Below are 24,296 nucleotides of genomic sequence, written 5' to 3' on the forward strand. Positions count from 1 at the left end.
TTTGTAGTCAAAGGTGTCAATTCGAATGATTTCATGACCGATTTCTTGTAAAGTCTTGGCAGTCTTTCATATCTTGAAGAGCCTTAAATGGAATGGCCTGGGATGTGTCTGTTAGCATATTGCAATGATTAGTGGAAGCTTCAGGGTGTTAGTTCTGTATCTTCTGTTTTATTAAAGAATATATGGGGGAAAAAAATTTCTGTGCTGATAGAAGCTGACATTAACTTTAGTTACTGTCAGATTTACTTGGAGGGGCTGTGAGGATTTGTAGACCTGTCTACACTCCCCAGCCCTAATCTCAAGAAGCTTTTTGACCCTGAGTCTGACCAGCCAAGCTAATCTCTCTAAAGGTGTATAAAGTAAGTGTTACGACCCGACAGTTAACAGACCACTGACGACGACCCCGCAGGGGCTCAGCGGTTATAGGGACGGCCGTCAGCCGTTACGTCGTAACAACCCCCACGGAACGGAAGAACTAGGATACAGGTCACGTGACGATAAGCAGGACCGACGGACGATAAGCGGTCCTGGGACAGGACCGACGGTGCCAAAAAAACATCAACAACAGCGAGAACGAAATTTTTGAAAACAGCATCAAATTGATCAAACCACGCCCGCTCGCGCTCTCAGAGGTCACTTTGGGCATAATGTCATCCTCGGCATTGATTCTGCTCCCAAAGAGCCTGCTCGTGGCCGCGGGCGGGCTCTGACCACGAAAAATTCGAGAGCAAGCCACAAAGTATGACACGTCAATAGACAACACCATCGACACCACCGCGGTTGAGTCACGGGCTATCACGTGAGCACAACGACCAAGCCCAAACAAACATCAACACCACAGCCACCGATAGGTTATGGGTCGCCTATCACCCCCGACAAAGTTTGCAACGTCCCGCGACAACAACGACGACAAGCCCGACAGAACGGTATCACCTCCTGCATAGAGAAAGCACCAGACACCAGGCATGCTACGATCGATGCCACAAAATACTACAGTTTGCAGACAGATTGGTCCCCTGTCGCCCCCTCCGCGAAGAAGGATTGTCGCCCCTTCAACGTATGACAATGTCTGCGGAATCTGTGTACGAGCTCTCATACTTAGTAATCGGACGAATCGAAGCGGTTGGAGCATTGTGTTTTGCGGATTGAGTCCGACTCCAGGCGGTGGATGGAGGTGGTGGTCGAAAGATGGAAACATAGAGCCACATAGGAACCCAGCATGAGGCAACAAAAAGATTTACAGATTCAACTGAGATATAGCACATGCGAGTCTGAGAGGATGCGGACAAGATAAAGAGACGAAGCTGAGGGCTGGGGGGAGACTATAGGTATATAGAACCAGACATAGTGCCTAGCACCAACAGAACCGAAGTAGGAGGACGCGAAAGAAGGATTCTAGAAGGCAACACCAAGCGAGAGAGCAGGCAGGAGGACAACAATCTTCAACAGAGGGCATAAACACACAAGAATAGATAGCATAGTGGGAGCTTGGGGACAGCTGGTCCTGATCCAACAACAGGGCGAAGTGGGGCGTCGCGGTTTATCGTCGATGCTTCGGCTGTCTGCCAAACCCCGCTTTCCGGGCATAGCTGCTAGCATAAGAGCGGCTTCATAACCGTGTAGGAATCAATCAATCAATCAATCAAACCGACGGTGCCAAGGGCGGTCCATGGCGATGGACCGACGTCCTGGGTGTCGGTCCCCCAGGATCAGGAAGTGTTCAGCATGGAACCAGACTTGTATATAGTTGGGACTCGAGTCCTCTCGAGTCCTACCTTTCCTAGTTCTTCAGCAATCAACTTCGTGACTACCCTCACCGGTACTTTCAGCTATCCTAAGTGACGAACTACTCTACGACTCTTGTTGAGGCCTTGACTGATCACCAAGCCCTTTGAAGATCTACGATCTATTCGACCAGGACCACGGAACGACTGTTACTACTCTCAATCCCTGACTTACTGCTAACACAAACCCACTGTCAGTTAGCTGGCCGTAACACTTTGATTGCTCCTGTTCAGTAAGTCACCTTTTGAGAACTACTAAACAGTATAGACAAGATGTCTTCTCGCGCTTCTGCCAAATCACCCACTCCAGGATCCTCATCCTCTTCGCGCAACCAGCCTCAGAGCCTCGCGCAGGAGCCCGCCAACACTGAGGACTTCGACATGCCGGACCTCAAGTACGACTCCGATGGAGATAGCTCTTTCACCAAGGAAAGCTACGATAAGCTCCGACGCATAATCCAGAAACAAGAAGCCGAGACAAAAGACATGCAGAAAATCGTCAACGAAAACCGACAAGCAATAGAAAACCTCAACAAGCAACTCCAGCACGCTAGACAGGCCTACAAGAAGCTGGAAGAAGACATCAAGGGGGACGCCAACCTCCGGAAGATCCAGGAACTCCAGGGGGAAATCACCACCCTCCGGGCCGCCGCCAACATCGTCACCACGCCCGTCCACGGAGGACGACAAAAGCTCAAGCTCAGTACGCCTGTCACCTACGACGGAACCCCCGGGACCCTTAAAGGATTCCTGATTCAGGTCAAAAACTACCAGAACTTTCACCACGGAGATTTCACCAACGAGACCGAAAAAGCAGTACACGCAGCTACCTACCTCCGAGGAAAGGCCCTCAAGTGGTTTGAACCAATCCAGGAAGAGTACCTAAAATGCGAGACCCTCGACGAGTGCACTACCGAGACCCGCGACATCTACGCCAATTTTAAAGGATTCGAGGACGCGCTCAGGTCACTCTTCCAAGACCCCGACGAAAAGCGACAAGCCAAACGAGATCTAGCACAACTTAAGCAGACTAAGTCCGCCAAAGACTACTCTGCTAATTTCCGACAACTTAGCGTTTAACTCGACCTTACCGAGGAAACCAAGATCTTCATATTCTATCAAGGACTAAAAGACGAAGTCAAGGACGAGATCATCAAGATTGATCGACCTGACGACTTTCTCCAGTACGCCGAACTCGCCATCAAAATCGACAACCGGCTTTTCGAACGACGAAGGGAAAGAGGCGAAAAACGACAAAACCCTAACTTAGGACGTAAGTACCAGTAGCAGCCTCAGTACTAGTTTAACAACCAGCGAAACGATAATAGACCCCGTAATAACTAGAACAACCCCCGACAAAGTACTGCTTATAGTCACTATAGTAGACTAATAGACCTTAGTACTATATAGAGAAACGATAAAAAGAATGATAGTTGGAAGAAAGATAGATAGTATTATAACTGCTAGAAGATTAGATACCTAGCATACGAATGCAGGTTACCTAAGAAGGAACGCTTCCAACCGGTACTAGAGAAACGATAAGCGAGTATCGCTACGAAGACGATCCCTCATGAACAACTTAACTAGACTACTTGCTTCGATGACAACTGCTATATCCACTCTAGCAGTAAGGAATACGCAGGATGGTACCCCTAGAAACCTCAAGAACGATCTGGTTACGACACTACCAACGCACCTAAACGGACCCTCGCTGTGGGATATAGAAGCAACAGCAAAATCGAGCGCAAGACAATCGAATAGCTTGACAGTATAAACGATAACGAGGAATTAGAACAAGACAATTAGCGAAGACTAAACCTCCTCTACGCAGGACGACAAGCCAACCTGTAGCGGATTCAACAGGACTTACAAAACCCTATGTAGCAACGACAACTCGGTGCGCTAGACGCATACATCGAACGACGACAACATGCACAAGGAGATCCCGCACGGATCCGCCAAATCAACCAAGAACTAGAAGAACAGGTCGAATCAGAAACGACCAAGAACACCCCCAACGACTCGGAAACACCTCGCGATGTTGCCCGCCAACATGCCTAACTGGAAGTCGCCTTTGAAGTCGCTTTAGTCAACGACACCAGCTCTGGAGAGGACTCTGACGAAGAAATACAGTAGTATTACTGCTACCAAGACCAGTGCCGAGTCTACTATATCAAGAAAGACGAAGCATGGAAGAAACAGCAAGAAAACGACGAACAAGGAACGGACAAGCAGTTAAAAAACTAGACTTGCCTACCGAAGACAAGGGATAACGACAGGCAGCCTAGACAAGGTCCCTATGTAGCGCAACGACGCCCACGACACAACGACACGAGCATATACAAGTCCAAATACAGCTCAACGGAAGAATAGCTACCGCCATGATCGACAGCGGAGCCCAAGGAAACTTCATATCACCAAGAACGGTGAATGAAAGAAAGATAACCTAGAAAAGAAAAGCAGCCGAAGACTGCTACGAACTCAGCACCGTTGAAGGAGAACAAGTCTAGTACGGCGGAGGACGCATTGTTATGGAGACAGCGCAACTCCCAATGCAGATCCATGGCCAGAATGAGCGACTCAACTTCGATATTACGGAGATAGGAGACAAGTACGATGTCATCCTTGGAAGACCATGGTTATACGACAGTAACCCACGGATAGATTGGAGAACAGGCCAACTCCATTGGGACCAGGATTCAGTTACTGAGAAGCAACTACGGAACGGTGCCTTAAACGAACCTCTCAAGACTCCTGAAGCGAAGAGATTTCTAGCATACCTACGGATCAAGGATGCAAACGCCAGGACGTTATTAGCAACAGACATCGGCAAGGAAGACCGACTTCTGTCTATCCCAGAAGAATACCGGCAATACCAGAAGCTATTCGCCGAAGAACTCGAGACCGGACTCCCGGAATACAGCAACTACGACCACGAGATACCCCTTAAGGAAGGGAAGGAGCCAAAGCTAGAAGCAATCTACGGACTCAACCAGAAAGAAATGGAAGCACTCGACGCTTACCTCAAAGAAAATCTACAGAAGGGATATATCAGACCCTCTATATCACCAGCGGGATACCCAATCCTGTTCGTACTAAAAAAGAACGGCAAACTACGACTCTGCGTCGACTACCGGAAACTCAACGACATTACGATCAAGAACTGCTACCTACTACCGCTCATCTCCGAACTACGAGACCTGTTGCACGGAGCACAGTGGTTTACAGCACTCGACCTAAAAGGAGCCTATAACCTGATCCGGATGAAATCAGGTGAAGAATGGAAGACAGCGTTTCGAACACGCCGAGGATATTACGAGTACCTTGTGATGCCCTTCGGACTCACCAACGCACCCGCGACATTCCAGACGATGATCAACCACGTCTTACGAGAATTTCTAGATGTGTTCGTCGTAGTTTACCTCGACGACATCCTAATCTTCTCCAAGACTCTGGAAGACCACAAAAAACACGTACACCAAGTACTGCGGAAACTGCAAGACGCTAAACTCCTAGTAGAACCCGAGAAGAGCAAGTTTCACGCTAAAGAAGTCGAATTCCTAGGTTTTACGATAGCCCTAGGAATCCTCAAAATGTCTAAAGACAAAATCGTAGCAGTACGAGACTAGCCTATACTACAGAACGTTAAGGATGTATAATCCTTTATTAGATATGTAAACTACTACCGACGGTTCCTAGAAGGGTACTTAGACAAAAACGACCCTCTCACGAGACTCTCGAAGAAAGATGTTCCCTGGCAATGGGAAGAAAAACAAGAACAAGCCTTTAACGAGATCAAACAACAAGTCACATCGGAACCAATACTTGTTATACTAAACCCCGAGAAACCATTCGAAGTCGAGACCGACTCCTCAGACTACGCTATAGGAGGACAACTAGGCTAACGAGACGACGAAGGACGACTACACCCTTGCGCCTTCTTCTCACGCAAGTTATACGGCCTAGAACTTAACTACCAGATATATGACAAGGAACTTATGGCAATTATCGAGGCATTCAAAGAATGGAGACCGCAACTCTCAGGAACTAAGTACGAGGTTAAAGTATACACCGACTATAAGAATCTCGCACACTTCACCACATCGAAAGATCTTAACAAACGATAAATTCGATGGTCCGAATTCTTGTCAGAATTCAATTTCAGAATCATCTACCGAAAGGGCAAGGAGAACGGCAGGGCCGACGCCCTCAGCCGAAGACCGGACCATGAGGTCCAGGTACCTGAGGAAACCCGAGTTATCCTCAAAACAGACAAAAACGGAGACCTTGTGCCAGCAGCCAGACTCTTAATGATGGCCAGAAGAGACAGTACCAGCACGACTGGAAGGATGTCTCCTGAAGCCATTAGGGAGATACACTCCGCACCCGCACATGGTCACCAAGGCGTAACCAAAACGTGGAAACGCATCCGTCAATACTACGACAAAACGGCTATACGACAAGAAGTATCTTTAGCGATTAAGGACTGTGAGGTTTGCGCAAAAAGCAAACCCAGCCGACATTAGCCTTATGGAAAGATACAGCCGCTCCTAGTGCCGCAAACCGTATGGGAATCTATCTCGCTGGACTTCGTCACTAAGTTACCTAAGTCCCGAGAACCGATGACTAACGTCTACTACGACAGTGTCCTCGTCATCGTCGACAGACTTACAAAGTATTTATACTTTATTCCGTATATGGAGTTAAGCACTGTAGAAGACCTTGCTTATAAGTTTCTGTAGGTGATCGTAAGCTAATATGGAATGCCGAAGGAAATCGTATCCGATAGAGACAAGCTGTTTACTTCCAAGTTTTGGAGATCCCTGATCTTGCAGCTAGGATCTGATTACAAGATGTCTACCGCTTTCCATCTGCAAACCGATGGCCAGATAGAACGAATCAATTAGATCATGGAAACCTACCTACGCTGCTACGTTAACTATTAGCAAAACAACTAGGTCTAACTGCTACCTATGGCCTAGTTTGCTTACAACAGCGCAGTAGGAGAAAGTATAAAAGAATCACCATTCTACTTGAACTACGGATTCAACCCGACAGCCTATGGACAACCCCGACAAGGCCCAACAGCTCTGAAAGCTGTGGCAGATATTAACAAACTCAAGGAAATCTAACGAGATCTTCCTAGAGACCTTGAATTTGTGCGCGAACGCATGTGCAAATACGCTGACAAGATAAGAGTTGAGGGACTAACTCTGAAGGAGGGGGATAGCGCATACCTTCTCCGCCGGAACATCAAAACAAAACGACTAAGCGATAAGTTAGACTTTAAGAAACTTGGACCCTTCGAAATTACGAAGAAGGTATCTAACGTTAACTTCAAACTCGCACTACTAGACACTATGAAGTGTCATCCAGTTTTTCATATTTCACTTCTCGAGCCAGCACCAAAAGGATCACGAACTATAGACTATATCGAAGTCGACCCGGAACAGGACTACGAGGTCGAAAGGATCCTCGATCATATCGATTAGTACGATGACATAGAAATATAATACCTAATCAAGTGGAAAAACTACGGACACGAAGAAAACACATGGGAACCCGTATCAAACTTAGAGCACGTATAAGAGGAACTTCAAGAATACTAGACGCAATGGGAAACACGACAGCACGCCAAAGTCATGCAAAGACTAATACACAACCCTCGCGTCAGAAACCCTTAACCTAAGTTTCGACCAACCAAGAAACCCCAGGGCAACAAAACGTTTCTTCGCCTAGGAATACCTAGCCCTGAGTAGCCGAGGAACCTCCAACACTCCCCGCACCCGCGCCATCCACTAGAGGACCCAAACCCACAAACTCGTCACCAAAACCAAAAAGGGACCAAGGAGGATTATTCCCGAGACCTACTGCCTGGAGGTCACTAACGACGAACCTCTCGTGAGCATCCAAGGCAGGTAGGACTTCGTCGTCCGCCAGGACGCTATCCTCCCTGTCAACCTCCTGCATACCACGCTCAAAAACTTCGGTCTGCCGCTCCCGAACCATCTTACGGACCGTCCGAATCCGTTTCAGACGACCTGCAGCATCCGCTATTTGAACTTGCAAACGAGCAAACTCTTGATGAAGCGCGAATAGCTCCTCACCCGCTTTCTCTTCTTTCTCATCCCACTCCTTTTGCTGAGAGTTCAACTTCTGAACTAGAAGCAAACATTAGCAACCCCCAGAACAGCGAAAACACAAAAACACGACTTACGAGTAGACGCCACGAGGACGCCGTCACAAGGTTTCTTCGCCTCGATGCAAGTCCTACAGCGTGTAGACTTCTCGCCAAAACGACACGGGACCTTTGCACGGAAACAACGAGTGCAAGGCATGTCGCTAGCAATCGATCGGGACTCCACGTATTCAATAAGCGCAGCTCTCTCACGATCTTTTATCACAGTCAAGTGCGACTTTGTCTTTCGAACGCGACCTGACATGGTGTCAGCATCATGAAAAACAAAGGAAGCAAATTTGTGGATCCCCAACCTGGGACTAACGACCTACTTATACTCAGGTCTCGAGGACAAGACCTTTAAGAGGGGAGCTGATGTTACGACCCGACAGTTAACAGACCACTGACGACGACCCCGCAGGGGCTCAGCGGTTATAGGGACGGCCGTCAGCCGTTACGTCGTAACAACCCCTACGGAACGGAAGAACTAGGATACAGGTCACGTGACGATAAGCAGGACCGACGGATGATAAGCGGTCCTGGGACAGGACCGACGGTAAAAACATCAACAACAGCGAGAACGAAATTTTTGAAAATCGGAGCAAAAACGGCCCCAAATACGCGTGCTCGCGGCCACAGAGCCCCCTTCGATGCAATGCCATCCTCGGCCTTGATTCTACGTCCCAAAGGGGCCCAAGATGGCCGCAGAGCACGCCCCGACTACAATGAAAAACTTGAGAGCAAGCCGCAAAATACGACATATCAATAGACAACACTGTTACCACCACCACAGGCGAGCCACAAGCCGCTACACGAAGCACTAAGACTGCGCCCAAACAATCAACTTCAACACAACAGCCGCCGACAGGTTTTGGGTCACCTGTCACCCCCGACAAAGTTTGCAACGTCCCACAACGACAAAGATGAGTCCGACAGAACAGTATCACCTTCCGCACGGAGAAAGCACCAGGCATTAGGCATGCTACGATCGATGCCACACAATACTACAGACCATAGACAGACTGGTCCCCTGTCGCCCCTTTTGCGAAGAAGGATTGGTGTCCCTTCAACGCGCGACAATGTCTGCGGAATCTGTGCGGGAGCTCTCATACCCAGTAATCGAACATGTCGGAGTCAGTGGAGCATTGTGCTTCGTGGAAGACCCTTGGGCCAATGTGGTGGAGGGCAATAGTGGTCAACAGGCAAGAAACAAGAGGCTACATAGGAACCCGGCAGGAGGCAACAAAGAATTTACAGATGCAACTGAGAAAACGGCACATACAAGTCCGGGAGGATACGGACAAAACAAAGAGACAAAGCTGAGCGCTGGGGGGAGACTGTAGGTACAAAGAACCAGATACGGTGCTACCAGCACCAACTGAACCGAAGCAGGAGGACGCAAAACAAGCATTCTAGAGAGCAACACAAAAGCGAGAAAGCAGACAGGAGAGCAACACACTTCTTCAACAGAGGGCACAAACACACAGAATAGAGAACATAGTGGGGAGCTTGGGGATAGCTGGCCCTGATGCAACATCAGGGCGAAGTGGGGCGTCGCTGTTCATTGTCGACGCTTCGGCTACCTGCCAAACCCCGCTTTCCGGGCATAGCTGCTGGCATAAGAGCGGCTTCATAACCGAGTAGGAATAAATCAATCAATCAATCAAAGCCTGCATATATCTTGTCTCTAGCCGCTGTCCTCGAGTGGGGCTAGTTTCTCTGTTAGGCATACTTAACGGGTCGTAACATTATGCATAGTAACGTTAGTAGTGTCGAAAAATTGCATTTCCCCAGCTCTGCCACTACGATAGTAACAACATTCGGTTCCTAAACTAAATCGGATAAAGATCTTCTCAGAGAGCACTAAATATAACCCTTGTACGGCAGTCCGCAGGGACCACTAGGTCAAAATTCATAATATTACTATATTAGGCAACCTACGCGAGATAGACCTACACCACCCGCATAGACAATTAATTTTAGTTAATTTACTATATAGCTATCATAGAACTAAGCGAATTTAGTATTTACTATACGTATATATATAGGTTTTTATATAGCCGTATAGAAATTTATCCGTAATTATATACCTCTTCCTTATTAGCAATATTTATAGTATTATTTACGAATATATCGCTAAGGTACCTAAAGCAGGCTAACCTTGATTACTTCTTAGTAAAACTACTATAGAAGTAGGAGACGTATGCGTTTTGTTTACTTAATCTATCCGAGGTTAACAAACTATACGAAATCGATCTTATATATACTAACGACTTTAAAATCCCGATAGTTACGAATCTACCTTATATACGACTTTCTAATAATAAAATAAACCTAATTAAATAAGCTTTTTATATACTAGATATATAACTAGATAGAAGTCTCTTTATTATTTTAACTAAAGGCTTAGAAGAATATATAGCTAGTATTTAACAAACTTAGACAAAATTAATTCTAAACCTAACTATTAATATAATTATTTACTTATAGGTTATATCTTTCTATATTATAGATATAGATAGAATTTCTATTTAGATATATATACGTATTTAGTTTATTAAGAAGTTTATTAGGAAGTTAAAGTTCTTATTAACTTCTAAATTTACTTTATATATAGATATAATAGGTTAGGTCTTAGCGAAGTTTATATCTAAGAAGTAATTCCTTAATCAAAGCTAGAAAGTAATACTTATTATTATTAAAAACCTAACGGATATATATAAGTTTTATAAGGTAGTATATAAAGCTATAAACCTTTTTATATTCTTATGCGAAGCTTTAATTACTTTTAATAAAGACGTCTATATTATTATACTTATTTCTAAAAGTTAAGTAGATATAATAGTCTCTAAACTATAAGTCTTAAAAAAGTTATAACTTAAGTAATATCTTTTTAAAAGCATAACTATTAGGAAGACGGCTTTACCTATTATTAATATTTATATAAAGTTACCTAAAAGTATACCTTCTATACGAATTTAGACTTAAACTATATAGAAACCTTTACTTAAAGTATAAGAAGTAATAAAGATAAAAAGGAGACTTAAGGATACGTAAGCATATATTCTCGAAGGTAGAAAAGTAAAAAAGTATAAAGGAAGCCTAAGAAGATATTACTTTAGAAAGAGAAAATTAAGAAAAAGAAGAAAAAAACGAGATAATAATATAAAGATAGGAAATAAATAGTCTTATAAATATAGATATCTAGACTTTATCTAAGTCTAGATTATTATTACTTTCTAATAGTAATATATAAAGCTTATTTATTCTAATCCTACGGTTACGGAACTATTCTTTTACTTACTTAATACTATTAGTCTACTTTAATAGTAAAGATAGCTTTAATTATATCTTAGCCTAAATATAATCTTCTAACTATTACTATAAGAAGTTATATACTTTTATACGAAGGTATTATAAACCGTAAAAGTCTATAACTAAAGGAAATATTTATATAGACTTTATAATCTTATTATAAACCTAAGAGGTTTTAATTAGAAGGTATTAATCTAAATTAAGTTCTTCCTTTCCTAAAAGATCTAGAAGTATTTAGATCTTTATATAGTCGATTAGTTAAGTAAAGTCTTATATAGTTTTATTATCTAGGTAAAAGTAAAGTTTCTATAGTTAACTAAAAATAATATATAAGCGACTTTTTTATAAATAAATATAATAGTTATTTTAAAGGTTTACGAAAGAGGTAAAGTCTTTATAGATAATTAGTATAAAGATAAATAAAAGTATAATATAATTAGAAAGTAATTAGTTATTAAATAAACCTAACGATTATAGTTAATAAAAGTATACTTAGTAATATTAATATCTAATTAGAATAATAAAATAGTAATATATACTTTCTAAGTTACTAACTATACTTAATAAAGCTAGTTTTATTAGCTTTTAATCTTAATATTATAGATGCTTTTACTAAAGATCTAATAGTTATAAAACTAAATAGAGATAGTCTAACCTAGCTACGAAGGAACCTCTTTCGTATAGCTTTATAATAAATATTAATAGCTTCTTATAATTAAGATAGTTTCTATACTATAGTCTAACCGAATAGTTTATAATATAATACTTTATAACGTTAGTATAGAAAGATATTAAGCTAAAATAGAATAAGCTATATATATAGAAAACCTAATATAAAACTATATAATATAACGAAAGTATATATTAATATAAGTATAGATTTTAAACTTAAATAGAAGTAGTTTATTATATATGTTAAGTAACTAAATAAAGTTTAGACTTAGTATAGTCTAACTTTTCCGTTAGTATTATATCTCTTTTAGTTAGTTAGCTACTTTTTTAGGAAAGACTATATAGTATGCTTTATATAATACTAAGTTATTAATAATATAACTATGTTAATATATATATATAAAAGGAATTCTTAGCTAAAGTCTCTTATAATATATGCTTTATTACTTATTAGAAAAGTAAAGAAGTTTATAGCTTAATTAAATACTACTTAAAACTACTTAGGAGTTTAATAATACTATAGTTAGTAATATTTCTAAATATCTTCTAAGCTACGTTATAAGATTATAAAGCCTTCTATATATAAGCATAGAAAAATATCTAAATCGGAAAGTCTATAATTAAAAAAGAGTTAGAAAATATATTATAATAAGGCGTTAGAAAACTTTATTCTAACTTTATAGTAAAGGTTTAAGCTTTATAAAAAGTACTTAAATATTAATAGAAAGACTTAGATTTAGAAAGATTTAGAAAAAAATATAATTATATTAGAATAAGTCTAACTATCTTAAAACTTTTCTATAATAATAGATTAAAAAGGAGTAAGATCTATATATAGCTAACTAGCTATATTTACGTAGGATATAATCTATATAGATATTTATAAAGGAAAATAGGAAAGTATTAGTATAAGTAAAGAAATATAATTTAGGTATTTTAAAAACGTAAAAACGCAAAGGTATAAGTAGTCTTACGCCTTTATATAAGGGTATTAAACCTTATATAAAGGTACCTAACTTATAAACTAAAGTTACTAACTATAAACGCTTATATCTATCCTTTTATTCTTATAAGTATACTTAACGTTCTATATACTAGATTCCTAATTTTATACGCTTTAGTAGGTATTTATAATATTATATAAATATATATTTACGTTATCTTTAGTTATTATATAATCGTATAGGATTTTATAAGGTTTTAATTAGTTAGTAAAAAGCTTAATATCGATAGATTTATTCTTATTAAGATAGGGTTAGGATATATAGTAGCTAAAAGGGTTAGAAGCGCGTAAGGCCTACTAATAAAGAGGCATAAGGCGGCGCGCGAGGGAAAGCCTTCGAGGCTATAGGCTAGGATATCGTAGATAGAGGAATTATTATTATTATTATATATAGTTACTCGTTTTAGAAATTCTGTAATTACGAAGCTAATTCTTAAGCTTTTTTCATTCGTCTCTTTTATTTAGGTTTACAAATACTTTTAATTATTAATTAATACTATTTCCTTTATTCCTAGACTTATAGCTACGAATTAGCAATTCGCCCCCTATTCTAAATTACTAAGGATAATAGTAATTATATAGGTTAGGTATTTTTGTTAGTTGTTAGTAGCTACGGGTCTAGCGCCTGTTTTATTATCTATATAGAAATATAGTTAGTAACTTTATATAGATAATATTAGCTTTATATAGAAGTATACTATAGTTTACGTTAGTAAGCTTATCTATTATAAAGATTAACGCTTTTCTAATAAGCTATATATACTTAGGCTTAACGCTATAAACCGTATTAAGAAAGTCTATTTCTATATAGGAAATATATATCTTCTTACTAATATATATATAAGGTATTACTCCGTAATAGCTTGCTTTATTAGAGATAAGGCTATATAAAGCTAGTTAATACCTATATAATAGCCTATAGACTAGGATAAAACTTACTAAAGCTATAGTTAGAAGCGTTAGAATTATATATATAGTTAGTATAGCTAGCATAACTATTTAGAATAATATAAGTATTAAAAAGTTTATTACTTTTAGTATAGTTCTTATACTAATCTATACCTTTATAAGCGTTTTTATAAACGTATATAAAGAAGGTATTTATATTCTATATATGCTTATAATTAAGAGATTTTTTCTATTACTTTCTATTCTTTATTATAAAGCATATATTAATTAAGTTATAAGCTTATATAATATATAAGTAAGTTATAAAATATATATAGAAGTATATAAAAACTATACCTTTATATCTTTATTATTAAGAATTATATTAATTAAAATATTACTAGTATAAAAGATATAACCTATAATAGATTAGTATAAAGCTATAAATAGAATATAGAAGTATATAAATAAGTAAAATAAAAGCTAGTTCCTATAGCATAGTTATATAAAGTAAGTAATTCTATAAGTAGATTTATAAGAATCTTTACCTTTCTAATCTTATTTAGAATAAGCTTTATAGCTAGCTTTATAGCCTAGGCTATCTTATATAGACTTATTAGATATTATTTAGCTTTATACGGAAATATAAGGATAATATATAGGATATTATAAAGATATTATAAAATAGTATAGGATATCGTATAGGTTTATAAAGTACCTATATAAGATATAACAAAGCGACGCCTAACGCCTAGAGTTATATAAATCTATACGGATTCTAACGGTTAGTATATATTTATATAAAACTATATAAAGTCTAAAGTAAGATAACTAAAAAATAAAAAATAAAAAAAATAAAATTATAAAAAGTATAAGGAGGTTTTATATCGATTTTTCGTAAAAAAGTATTAGGAGTATTATAAATTTCCGTATAGTAGGGGTTACTTACCTATTATCTACTAGGCATAAGGAAAAAGGAAGAAGTTCTGTACCTTACTAAAATCCTATTTATTTATCGATTCTAACGTATAGACCATGCTCTTAATTAGCCGGAAGCAGAATATAGATATTCTAATAGATTTTCGTAGATCCTAGTAGAAAGATATAGGTCTATATAGTAAACGAGATACCGTCCTACCTTTAATTTATAAAAACGATAATTGTCATACGGGAGATACCGTTAGTAGCCACTTACGGTGTGTTCCTATCAACACTTTGAATTTTGACCCAGTGGTCCCTGCGGACTGCCGTACCCTTGCACCCATGCTCTTCATTCTCTAATAAATTCACAAATTATTTTGACAAGCAGATTTAACAAACAGCGTCGAGTTGCCCGGCGGCATGGGACTGCGTATGTCTTGGCAAGATAACACCTCTTGGCAAGCGATATCGCTGACCATGTCAGGGAATTCCGGAGATTTTGAAAGGTTCCCCAAGACATTAAAACCCCACACTTTGAGGGGCCCCCTCCACATTGGAGATAAACAGATGCCTATTCCTGCATAGCTCCAGAGCAAATACCGTGATTGACATGCCGCGAACTAGACGACGTGACGTTATGAGCAGTGGGACAGGAAAAGTGAGGCCTTGGCAATGCAATCGAGTTCGGCTGAACTCCGCAAGAGGCCGAGAGAAAGCGATCAGCTTAAATAAAATGAACACCCAAGCTGCAGCTCCCGGCTGGAAAGCTCTCCGGTCACCACCGTGTTTACCAACTGTCAAGAGCCACCAAGACAGGCTGAGTCAAGCCCGGGGACAATCGCGACGACAATGCGCTACCAGGATACTACAGCTCTGGGCCTGCTTCACGCAGGCCTGGCTACCGCACTCACCTATGCCAGCAACCAGGTGGAGGTGATTCCGGATAGCGAGGTGGTTGCTGCCAACTTCCCAGAAGTCGAGGGTGTTGAGCTCTCCTCTCCCGCCTTCGCAAACCCAGACAGCGTGCCCAGCACCTTTGCCAATGGCACAAGCGGTCCGACAGACCAGGCGACGCTAGGTGAGTAAACTCTGAATATGGCATTGACTCATCTAATAGAATCGTAGACTACTATCTGCAGACCCTCGCGTCCCGAAATGACTGGTTGACATATCACAACCCCGACTTCCAGTCAGAGGAAGGCCGCACAATCCCCTATGTCTACCTGTCGACCTCCAAGCGCATCCCGGCAAGCAACCTTGACACCTACGCGAACGCCAGCGCCCCAGGAAAGGTGCGTATCTGGATGCAAGGTGGCGTGCACGGCAACGAACCCGGCGGTGATCAGGCCCTCCTTGCTCTTCTCGGCAGGTTCGACGCCAATGCCACCTGGGCGGCCTCCATCCTCGACAAGGTGGACATCATGATGTTGCCGCGTTACAACCCCGACGGCGTGGCGTACTTCCAGCGCTACTTCGCAACCAACTTCGACCCGAACCGTGACCATACCAAGCTCGCCCGTCAGCAGACTCGCGACATCAAGAAGCTCGTCATGGGCTTCGCGCCACATGTCGGCGTCGACTGCCACGAGTTCAGTCCCACGCAGCCGTGGGGTGCCAAGGAGCAGTGGATCGATGCGCAGGACGGACAGTTCTCGGCGATGAAGAACGCAAACATCCATCCCGATATCCGCGAGATGTCCGAGGCTCTGTTCGCGAATGCCATTGCGGCGGCGATGGAGCGTAGGGGTCTCCGATGGGGCCCCTACGTCGTCGGTCCTGATGGCACGGATGACATTGTGCTGGAGGAGACGACTGGCGACGCCAAGATCGGTGATAGCTCCGTTGCGCTGAGCCAGGCCATCATGTTCTTGACCGAGACCCGCGGCATCGGCTTGGCTGATCAGCACTTCCAGCGTCGTGTAGCTACTGGTCTTACCATGGTTGAGACTCTTGTCCAGACGGCTGCCGACCATGCCGAGGAAGTCTACCAGACGGTCGAGAATGCGCGCGCCAAGTTCATCGAGAGTACGGAGGACATCATCATCACCGAGTCTGCGCGCCCGACCAACATCTCTTGGCAATTCATCGAGGCCGAGTCTGGCAAGCTGGTTGACATCCCGGTGCAGTTCCTCAACACCACCCCCGTTGTCGCGAACCTCACTCGCGCTCGTCCTGAGGCGTATGTGTTTTCGAAGGCGTGGGCGGACGTGGCTGAGCGTCTCCGGGTTGCCGGAGTGGAGGTCCAGACGCTGCAGTATGATTTCAGCGGCGAGGTTGAGGCTCTGAACGTCACCAGCGCCGCCGTTGCTGCTTCCAAGTACGAGGGTGTGGCGAGAAGCACGGTTGAGACATCTGCGGTGAAGAAGGAGATTCGCATCCCGGCTGGAGGTTTCTGGGTTAGCACGAGACAGAAGAATGCTGCTCATGCCTTTGTCACTCTGGAGCCTGAGGGAATCGACTCATATGCCACGTTCAACATTCTGCCCGTCAACGTCGGCGATGAGTACCCTGTCTACAGGGTCATGGCGTAGAGTCATTGACTCGCAGAGAGAAGGGAAATGGTGTGTATAGTAGGTATACAATAATGCATGATGTGTATAGGAAAGTAAATGATTGGATACAACTACTATCAGCGATGCAGTTGAATGTTTCCTCCACGGTGACAAGACTCAGTGGTGGGTCCAGTCGGGAACTCCGGGTTACGATGAGAGTGGCGCTCAATACTCCGCTGCATCGGTTTTGTTAGACTTTGGGATTGTTCTAACATCTTGCGGCTAATTTCCATGTCTGCCAAGGACTTCTTCTGCCCTACGGTTAGTAATGTTTGAATACTGTAAAGTCACCCTGCCCCGATTAACCGTATCTCCAACTTGATCATGTATCAATCCATGTTTCTCTCTTCTCTCCCTTCCATCGCCATAGCATGCAGCGAGGTGTGCCCCTTATACGTTATGAAGGGCGTAATGTTTACAAAGAAAGGAAATTTCAAGCGGGTTTCTGTGGAATAGGAATATCATTCTGTGAATCTTCGCCGTTTTTGCTGATCAATCCATACCTTGTGTGATGGTCAGCTGCTGCTACAGGCTAAGTCATATCACGCTACATGGTGGTTGACTTTTGTATTTGCAAAAATTTCTGACTCGAATACAAAACAAAGTGGCATTGATTGATCTTCACCATTGTTGATGGATGCATAAGAAAAACTCCTGCTTGAATACGAATTGAGCAAGCGTGAACATACTAAATTCTCTGTATGCTTCATGTTACAGCCTAAACGGCAAACACCATTACCCCATTACAATAAATCCAGAACGTCTTTTTGTGCTGGAAGAGTCAAGTAGATTATGCGATTGAAGGAACAGAGTTGATATCCGGATATTTTAGTTACTTTAATTATTATTTTATCCTAAAACCCGCCCCACACAGAGGTATCATTCCATAACCATTGCTTCATCTATATATTATATAAGGTACAAGGCCCATCTCGCGACTGGCTTAGAAGGCAGCAAGAGCACCGAGGGCAATCATGCCGAAGGCACCCATGGAGCCGACGGCGGCGGCGCCGGCGGGCTGGGCAGTAGTGGCAACGGTAGCGGCGGTGCCAGAGGAGCCGGATGAGGCGGTAGGAGCGCCGGTCACGCTGGCGGTGGCGTTGGAAGCAGCGCCGGAAGCAGCCGCGGAGGCGGAAGCAGAGGCGGAAGCGATGGCGGAGGAGACGGCGGAAGAAACGGCAGCAGAGGCGGACTCGACGGGGGGAGCGGTGGCACCGCCGGTAACTTCACGGCAGAACTGGGCAGCGGCGGGGAGGAGCTCGCCTGGAGTTTCACGTTAATACCACACCGGCGAGAGAAGAGGATTTATTGCAAAAGAGGGAAGAAAGAAAGAAAGAAAGAAAGCATGTTAACATACCGGTGGCAACATCAGCAGGGCAGGCGGCAAGAACGCAAGGGACGCCAACGGTGTAGATGTTACGGTAGTTGGTGGCCTCGCAGATGCACTTGGAGTCGTCGATGCTGCTGCAGGGAGTGCCCTTCTTGACGGCATCGATCAGGCAGTCCTTGGAGCAGGCAGGGATAACGTCGGTGAACTTCTTCTGGGCGGCAACGAGGCCAGCGGCAGCAAGGAGGACGTAGGAGTACTTCATTTTGACGATGGTGGGTTTAGGGTAGCCTTGGTCTTGCGTATAAGCAGTTGAGATAGACGCGAAGAGGGTTAATTAACGGGCGAAGTGAGAGGGATGAGGGAAAGAAGAAGAAGAAGAAAAGCTTCTCAGAGCTTCGCACCGCGGGTATGGGTGCGTGTTATGTACATGCAGTTCTGTATGCGGCTTTAAGATCCGACGCGCCCGAAAGCAAGTGGTCTACTACTACTAGGTAGTAGAGGCAGTACACAGAGTCAAGGTCCTGCATAGTGGCTCCCCCTAGCCAAGCAGACCAGACCGTCCTTGGCACATTTGTTCCGGGTATCACCAACGACTTAGTGAAGAGAAATGGGCAATAAACTCGTGTTGGGTGGTTCGGTGGTGCATCTCCAGCCCAGGATGGGAAGATGGTCCGGCCAGTTGGGCAGGGATTTGAGGTGTTGGAGAAAGGCACCATGCCGATTCAGGATGCTCGGTTAGAGACCTTTTGACATGTTCGCCTTATTCGCGCCCCTCTTCCAGGGGTTTTTTGACGGTGTTGTGGAGTGTGATGAGAGTAGTGATTGGTTGGACGAGTCGATAAGATTGATAATGGCCTGAGGGGGGTGGTGAATGGGTGGAGGAAGTTTATCTGATGGGATCAGATAAGATTGGATGGAGCTTGGGCACCCCCTAGTTGGGTTGGGACGCAAATTTTCAGCTTCTCATAGTGCTACATAGTAGTGTACTCACATAGTAGCCGGGCTGAATACGCCTGGGGCTCGCTCCCCTGTTCGGCAACTCATCCGAAAGAGGGACAAAGAGAGGGAGCTTGATCGATGCAAATCCTGTTGGTCGGCGAAGTGCCAAGCATCCGAGGTTGTCCACTTGCTCAAGAGATACATGGCCACGTGAAAATATTTGTTAATGCAATTATCGTAGCATCCCGGAGCGGCTAATCCGCCCAGATCTGCCGAGAAGGCCAAGAGGCAAGAAATGAAATGAGGCAGGACTGAATACAGCGAATTGGCCATCTCTCTGTGTCCGAGACGCAGGCAGACTGGGCACATGACAGTGGAGTGGAACAGGGGCGGAATCAGCATGACGGTCAACCTCTACGATACCCAACATGGGTGATGGGTTAAGGTAGTGGAGATCCAGCTCGGTGTTCGGCGGAAGGATTTTAGGTCGACTAGAGTCACCATAAAGCGCAGAACAGTCTGGGGAGAAGAGGTGAGATTGACTGTTATACTATCCGTGCATAGATGAGTAGGCTGGTTACCGTAGGTGAGCCAGTACTTGGGGACATGGATGTGGTAGATCTTACTATTCAAAGACAAAAGGGATGTAGGTGCTCTACATAGTATATATACACACAAGTAAGAAACTGGTCAGAACTCAGGTTGACTTTTCGTATTGGGTAATGACCGCCGTGGCATGGTTCGGGTGGGTTGGCATTGGTGGTATTCAAGTTCAAGCGGCAGGCAATAAATAGTAGTATGTACTTTGCACTACTAGAGGCGGGAACCTGTGGAGAGGGAAAGGAATTCAATCAGCAATGGCTGAAGGTGAGCCTTGTGGCGGGTGATTATGGCTGGAGGATAACTGTGGCTAACGAGCTGTGGCTTCCGGTTTGTGGCACATGGCCGTGGCTTGTTGTTGTGGCTTCGACTTGTGGCTTCGACTTGTGGCTCAAGGAAGGCAGCAAGGCACGTGAGGTCCGGTCTTGCCAGATTCTTCCACTCCGGGCGGTTCCGTCCCGTGCGGCCGGTCATTGGTACGTAATTACCGCGGTACGTACTGCCGACATTCCGATAGCGCAATTACAGGTTCTGCATTCGCTGAAGGAGTCACAGACCACCAGTGACTCCCTCTGTAGGGGTGGAGCGCAGAATTGGAGACCCCCGCCAAAGCAAAACCTGCCCCTCCATGGAATTTTTAAACCCCGCGTCTTCTCCCTTCTGATTGTTTTTTTGAGACTATCGCAGACCGACGTTGCGATCGCAGCAACCCATACTTGACAATCAGCTCATTTGTTGCTCGCTACGTGGAAACACGAATTGGATTCATATCCCACCGCACTTCTACCCGACGCCATGGCTACGATTGACATCGTTCTCGGCGCCCAGTGGGGGTAAGCTGTCACTCTTTGCGGCCCTTTTCTTCCGTCTCCCTCATCATCTCTGTTGTCACTGTTTCTTTGGTGACTTTCTTGCCTTTCTGCGTTTCCGCTTTGCTTTACACCTTTTTGCTTTACCATGCCACCACCGGCTTCAGCCAGCAGGACAAGAAGCGTATCGAGAGCTCCAAGTTACACACGGACATGTACCATTTTGTCTGTTTGGGTGAATACCTGTTGTGCCAAGAGATGCCCTCTCGACTATCTGCTGTCCTGCTGTGTCAATTGCTCTACACGTTCCGAAACTAACATGTCATCTTAACCTGCAGCGACGAGGGCAAGGGAAAGCTCGTTGACGTGTAAGCTCTCCCCTTGTTCCCTCGTCCGTCGCCCTTGCTCTCTAACCCACGAATATAGCCTCGGAAGCGATGCGCAGATTTGCGCCAGAGCTCAGGTTGGAACTATGGTACCTTTTGGATAATCAATCGCATGCTGATGGTCCTAGGGCGGACACAATGGTAGGAGTCACATCAACTCCTGATGGCCAGCAATCGAGGGTATTCTAACGTGAATCTCTTTCTCAGCCGGCCACACCGTCATCGTCGATGGTGTTAGCTACGATTTCCGTAAGTTCATTAGAGAATGTGGTGGGTGATGTCTCGGCTGACATGTGACCTTTTTGTTCAGACCTTCTCCCCTCCGGTCTTCTGCACTCCAAGTGCATCAGCCTTATCGGCTCCGGTGCCGTCGTCCACGTCCCGACCTTCTTCAAGGAGATGGCCGACCTTGAGGCCAAGGGCCTGAAGAACATCCGCGAGCGCCTGTTCGTGTCCGACCGTTGCCACATCATCACCGACTGCCATATCCAGGTCGATGGTCTTGAAGAGCAGGAGCTGGGCGGTAACAGCATCGGCACCACCAAGCGCGGCATTGGCCCAACCTACAGCACCATGGCCGCTCGCACTGGTATCACCATTAGCGAGATGTTCGACGAGGAGGTCTTTGAGCGCAAGCTCCGCCTCCTGGCCAACGGCTTCAAGAAGCGCTTCGGCGACCTGCTTGTGTATGACGTTGAGGACGAGATTAAGCGCTTCAAGCAGTACAGAGAGGACCTCCGGGTATGGCTCTTGTTGTCATGACACCGTGGAATTGGCACTGACAGAGTACAGACGTTCGTTGTCGATGCCGTCCCCATCATGGCTGACGCGCAGAGCAAGGACACCAAGATCCTCGTTGAGGGTGCCCAGGCTGTCATGCTTGACTTGAGTATGCCATGTTGAACCATTTGACAAGTTCACAAACTAACCGCTGCAGACTTTGGAACCTACCCCTATGTCACATCATCCAACACTGGCCTTGGCGGTGTCTTCACTGGTGTAAGTGTAGCGTCCAATATTCGATGTACAACTTTTCTGACGCATGATAGCTCGGCATCAACCCCAGAAAGGTCAAAAACATTGTCGGTGTCGTCAAGTCCTACACCACTCGTGTCGGTGGCGGCGGCTTCCCCACGGAACAGCTCAACGAGGTCGGCGAGAAGCTCCAGAAGATTGGCCACGAGATCGGCGTCTCGACCGGTCGCTCGCGCCGCTGCGGCTGGCTCGACCTTGTCGTCGTCAAGTACTCGACCCAGCTTAACCACTACACCGCCATCAACCTCACCAAGCTCGACATTCTCGACACTTTCCCCACCATCAAGGTCGCTGTTGCCTACAAGGACAAGCGCACCGGCGAGGAATTCGCTTCCTTCCCTGCTGATCTCAAGGCGCTTGACCACGCCGAGGTTGTGTACGAGGAGCTCGAGGGCTGGAACACGCCCACCACTGGAGCCAAGACCTATTACGACCTGCCCAAGCAGGCGCGCGCGTACATTGAGTTCATTGAGAAGATTGTCGGCGTCAAGGTTGTCTGGATCGGCACTGGTCCCAAGAGAGAGGACCTTATCTTCCGCGGATACTAGAATAGTTTTTTGTGCGGAATGAGATGAGATGTGCAGCTAGGATGTAAACGAGACAAAATTAGAAGAGACGTCTCAATGGTCTTGTCCATAGCTTATGGAATTTGAAAACGAAACAATAGACTACATGTACGATCATTCGTCGTCTTCGAGCTTAGTGAAGTTCTCACGGTGAAGCTGTCAATCTATATTCAATGGAAAGCCCCATAGCCACGACTTGACTATTACAGATAGTTCGGTCATTTCTTCTCCGACTCAACTATCGTGTATTTCAAAAGCCACTTACGTTATGAGAATGTCATATTTTAGTTGATTTCTTCAAAAGACACACGAGACCATCAGTCATATTAGTGGGGGCGGAGTCGGTCAATCCCAGATAGACCCCCCGACATCGGGAGGAGGGGCTGAGGCATTTAGCATTACCACATCGGAATCCCCCGCCAGCAAATTTTTCTTTTCCCTCGCGTCTAGAGAAACCCCATGCAATTGGGATCATATCATTGGTTGGCGCACAAACCAACAACGCCCATCGAGGGGGGTAAACCTGCGCCATCCCTGCGTTCGGGTCTGTGTCTCGTCATTGCCTACGGCAAATGGCCATGACCTAGCGATATCAATCGCCTCGTCGGCTCAACTGTCACAGACGGGCGCCTAAGGCGTTCTGAATTGTCTGGCCGGTTGGCCCAATGGCAAGGCGTCTGACTACGATATACCGTGGAATCAGGAGATTGTGGGTTCGACCCCCATGCTGGTCAAAATCTTTTTGTCTTTTTTGCTCATGTGTGTGACTTGTGAGGGCATATCTTTTTTTTTTTTTTTTTTGGTTTATTGGGTTTCTTTTTTCTTCTGATTTGTCCCAATTTACTGTTTTGTATTAAAGGCTAGTTCAATTATTAATCGATTTTAGAAATTCTAAGTCAACGACATGTTTTAATTAACATTTTATTGAGTACCGCTTAGCAACAGGTACAAACTAACTCATCCTAGATCTCTTTTTTTCAATGCTGGCATATAATACTCATTATTCGAGAAGTCACACTACCAGCATCTAATTGGCTAGAGCCCCGCATGCGATGCACCTATTGCCTGTCACTTCAGCATCGTGTCACGCGTGCAATCAAAGCAGGTCCTTGTACTCACCTGATTTACGTATCTTTTCCGCAAGTCTAAGAATCGATACGATACCACATGGTGCAGGAGTAGCTTGACATCTACCACACTGGGATTGGTTTTCGGATCACCTCCTCCAGTGTCGAACGTCTAACACATGGGCTTCCCGACTCTCCGTGACGAAGGTCCTAGTCTCCTGCTTATTTATAATATCTGCTGTTAATCGAAC

At 44.4% G+C, this 24,296-nt stretch overlaps 7 protein-coding genes across 7 annotated transcripts; 3 read left to right on the forward strand and 4 right to left on the reverse strand.

The window, feature by feature from the left end:
* Positions 1-829: 829 nt before the first annotated feature.
* CTRU02_202619 (uncharacterized protein) lies at positions 830-1,198 on the reverse strand (the record flags this gene model as incomplete). The annotated part of the gene is made up of 1 exon (XM_036720033.1): positions 830-1,198. One exon carries the CDS (start codon positions 1,196-1,198, stop codon positions 830-832), a length of 369 nt encoding a protein of 122 aa, XP_036588735.1.
* A 197-nt stretch (positions 1,199-1,395) lies between these two features.
* On the reverse strand, positions 1,396-1,599 carry CTRU02_202620 (uncharacterized protein; the record flags this gene model as incomplete). Its single annotated transcript, XM_070204062.1, has 1 exon — positions 1,396-1,599. One exon carries the CDS (start codon positions 1,597-1,599, stop codon positions 1,396-1,398), a length of 204 nt encoding a protein of 67 aa, XP_070062644.1.
* Positions 1,600-2,057: 458 nt separating this feature from the next.
* Positions 2,058-3,845, forward strand: CTRU02_202621 (reverse transcriptase domain protein; the record flags this gene model as incomplete). Its single annotated transcript, XM_070204063.1, has 4 exons — positions 2,058-2,858; positions 2,889-3,057; positions 3,410-3,552; positions 3,669-3,845. The coding sequence occupies 4 exons, from the start codon at positions 2,058-2,060 to the stop codon at positions 3,843-3,845; spliced, it is 1,290 nt and encodes a 429-aa protein (XP_070062645.1).
* Positions 3,846-7,529: 3,684 nt separating this feature from the next.
* CTRU02_202622 (uncharacterized protein) lies at positions 7,530-8,227 on the reverse strand (the record flags this gene model as incomplete). Its single annotated transcript, XM_036728784.1, has 2 exons — positions 7,530-7,945; positions 8,002-8,227. The coding sequence occupies 2 exons, from the start codon at positions 8,225-8,227 to the stop codon at positions 7,530-7,532; spliced, it is 642 nt and encodes a 213-aa protein (XP_036579299.1).
* Positions 8,228-15,610: 7,383 nt separating this feature from the next.
* On the forward strand, positions 15,611-17,292 carry CTRU02_202623 (carboxypeptidase 2; the record flags this gene model as incomplete). Its single annotated transcript, XM_036728785.1, has 2 exons — positions 15,611-15,839; positions 15,887-17,292. 2 exons carry the CDS (start codon positions 15,611-15,613, stop codon positions 17,290-17,292), a joined length of 1,635 nt encoding a protein of 544 aa, XP_036579300.1.
* A 964-nt stretch (positions 17,293-18,256) lies between these two features.
* Positions 18,257-18,905, reverse strand: CTRU02_202624 (CFEM domain-containing protein; the record flags this gene model as incomplete). The annotated part of the gene is made up of 2 exons (XM_036728786.1): positions 18,257-18,576; positions 18,671-18,905. The coding sequence occupies 2 exons, from the start codon at positions 18,903-18,905 to the stop codon at positions 18,257-18,259; spliced, it is 555 nt and encodes a 184-aa protein (XP_036579301.1).
* Positions 18,906-22,196: 3,291 nt separating this feature from the next.
* On the forward strand, positions 22,197-22,960 carry CTRU02_202625 (Adenylosuccinate synthetase; the record flags this gene model as incomplete). Its single annotated transcript, XM_036728787.1, has 3 exons — positions 22,197-22,266; positions 22,315-22,376; positions 22,427-22,960. The coding sequence occupies 3 exons, from the start codon at positions 22,197-22,199 to the stop codon at positions 22,958-22,960; spliced, it is 666 nt and encodes a 221-aa protein (XP_036579302.1).
* Positions 22,961-24,296: the final 1,336 nt, after the last annotated feature.

This window comes from Colletotrichum truncatum (assembly GCF_014235925.2).
Source record: "Colletotrichum truncatum strain CMES1059 chromosome Unknown Contig_0001, whole genome shotgun sequence".
In the NCBI taxonomy this organism is placed as follows: domain Eukaryota; kingdom Fungi; phylum Ascomycota; class Sordariomycetes; order Glomerellales; family Glomerellaceae; genus Colletotrichum; species Colletotrichum truncatum.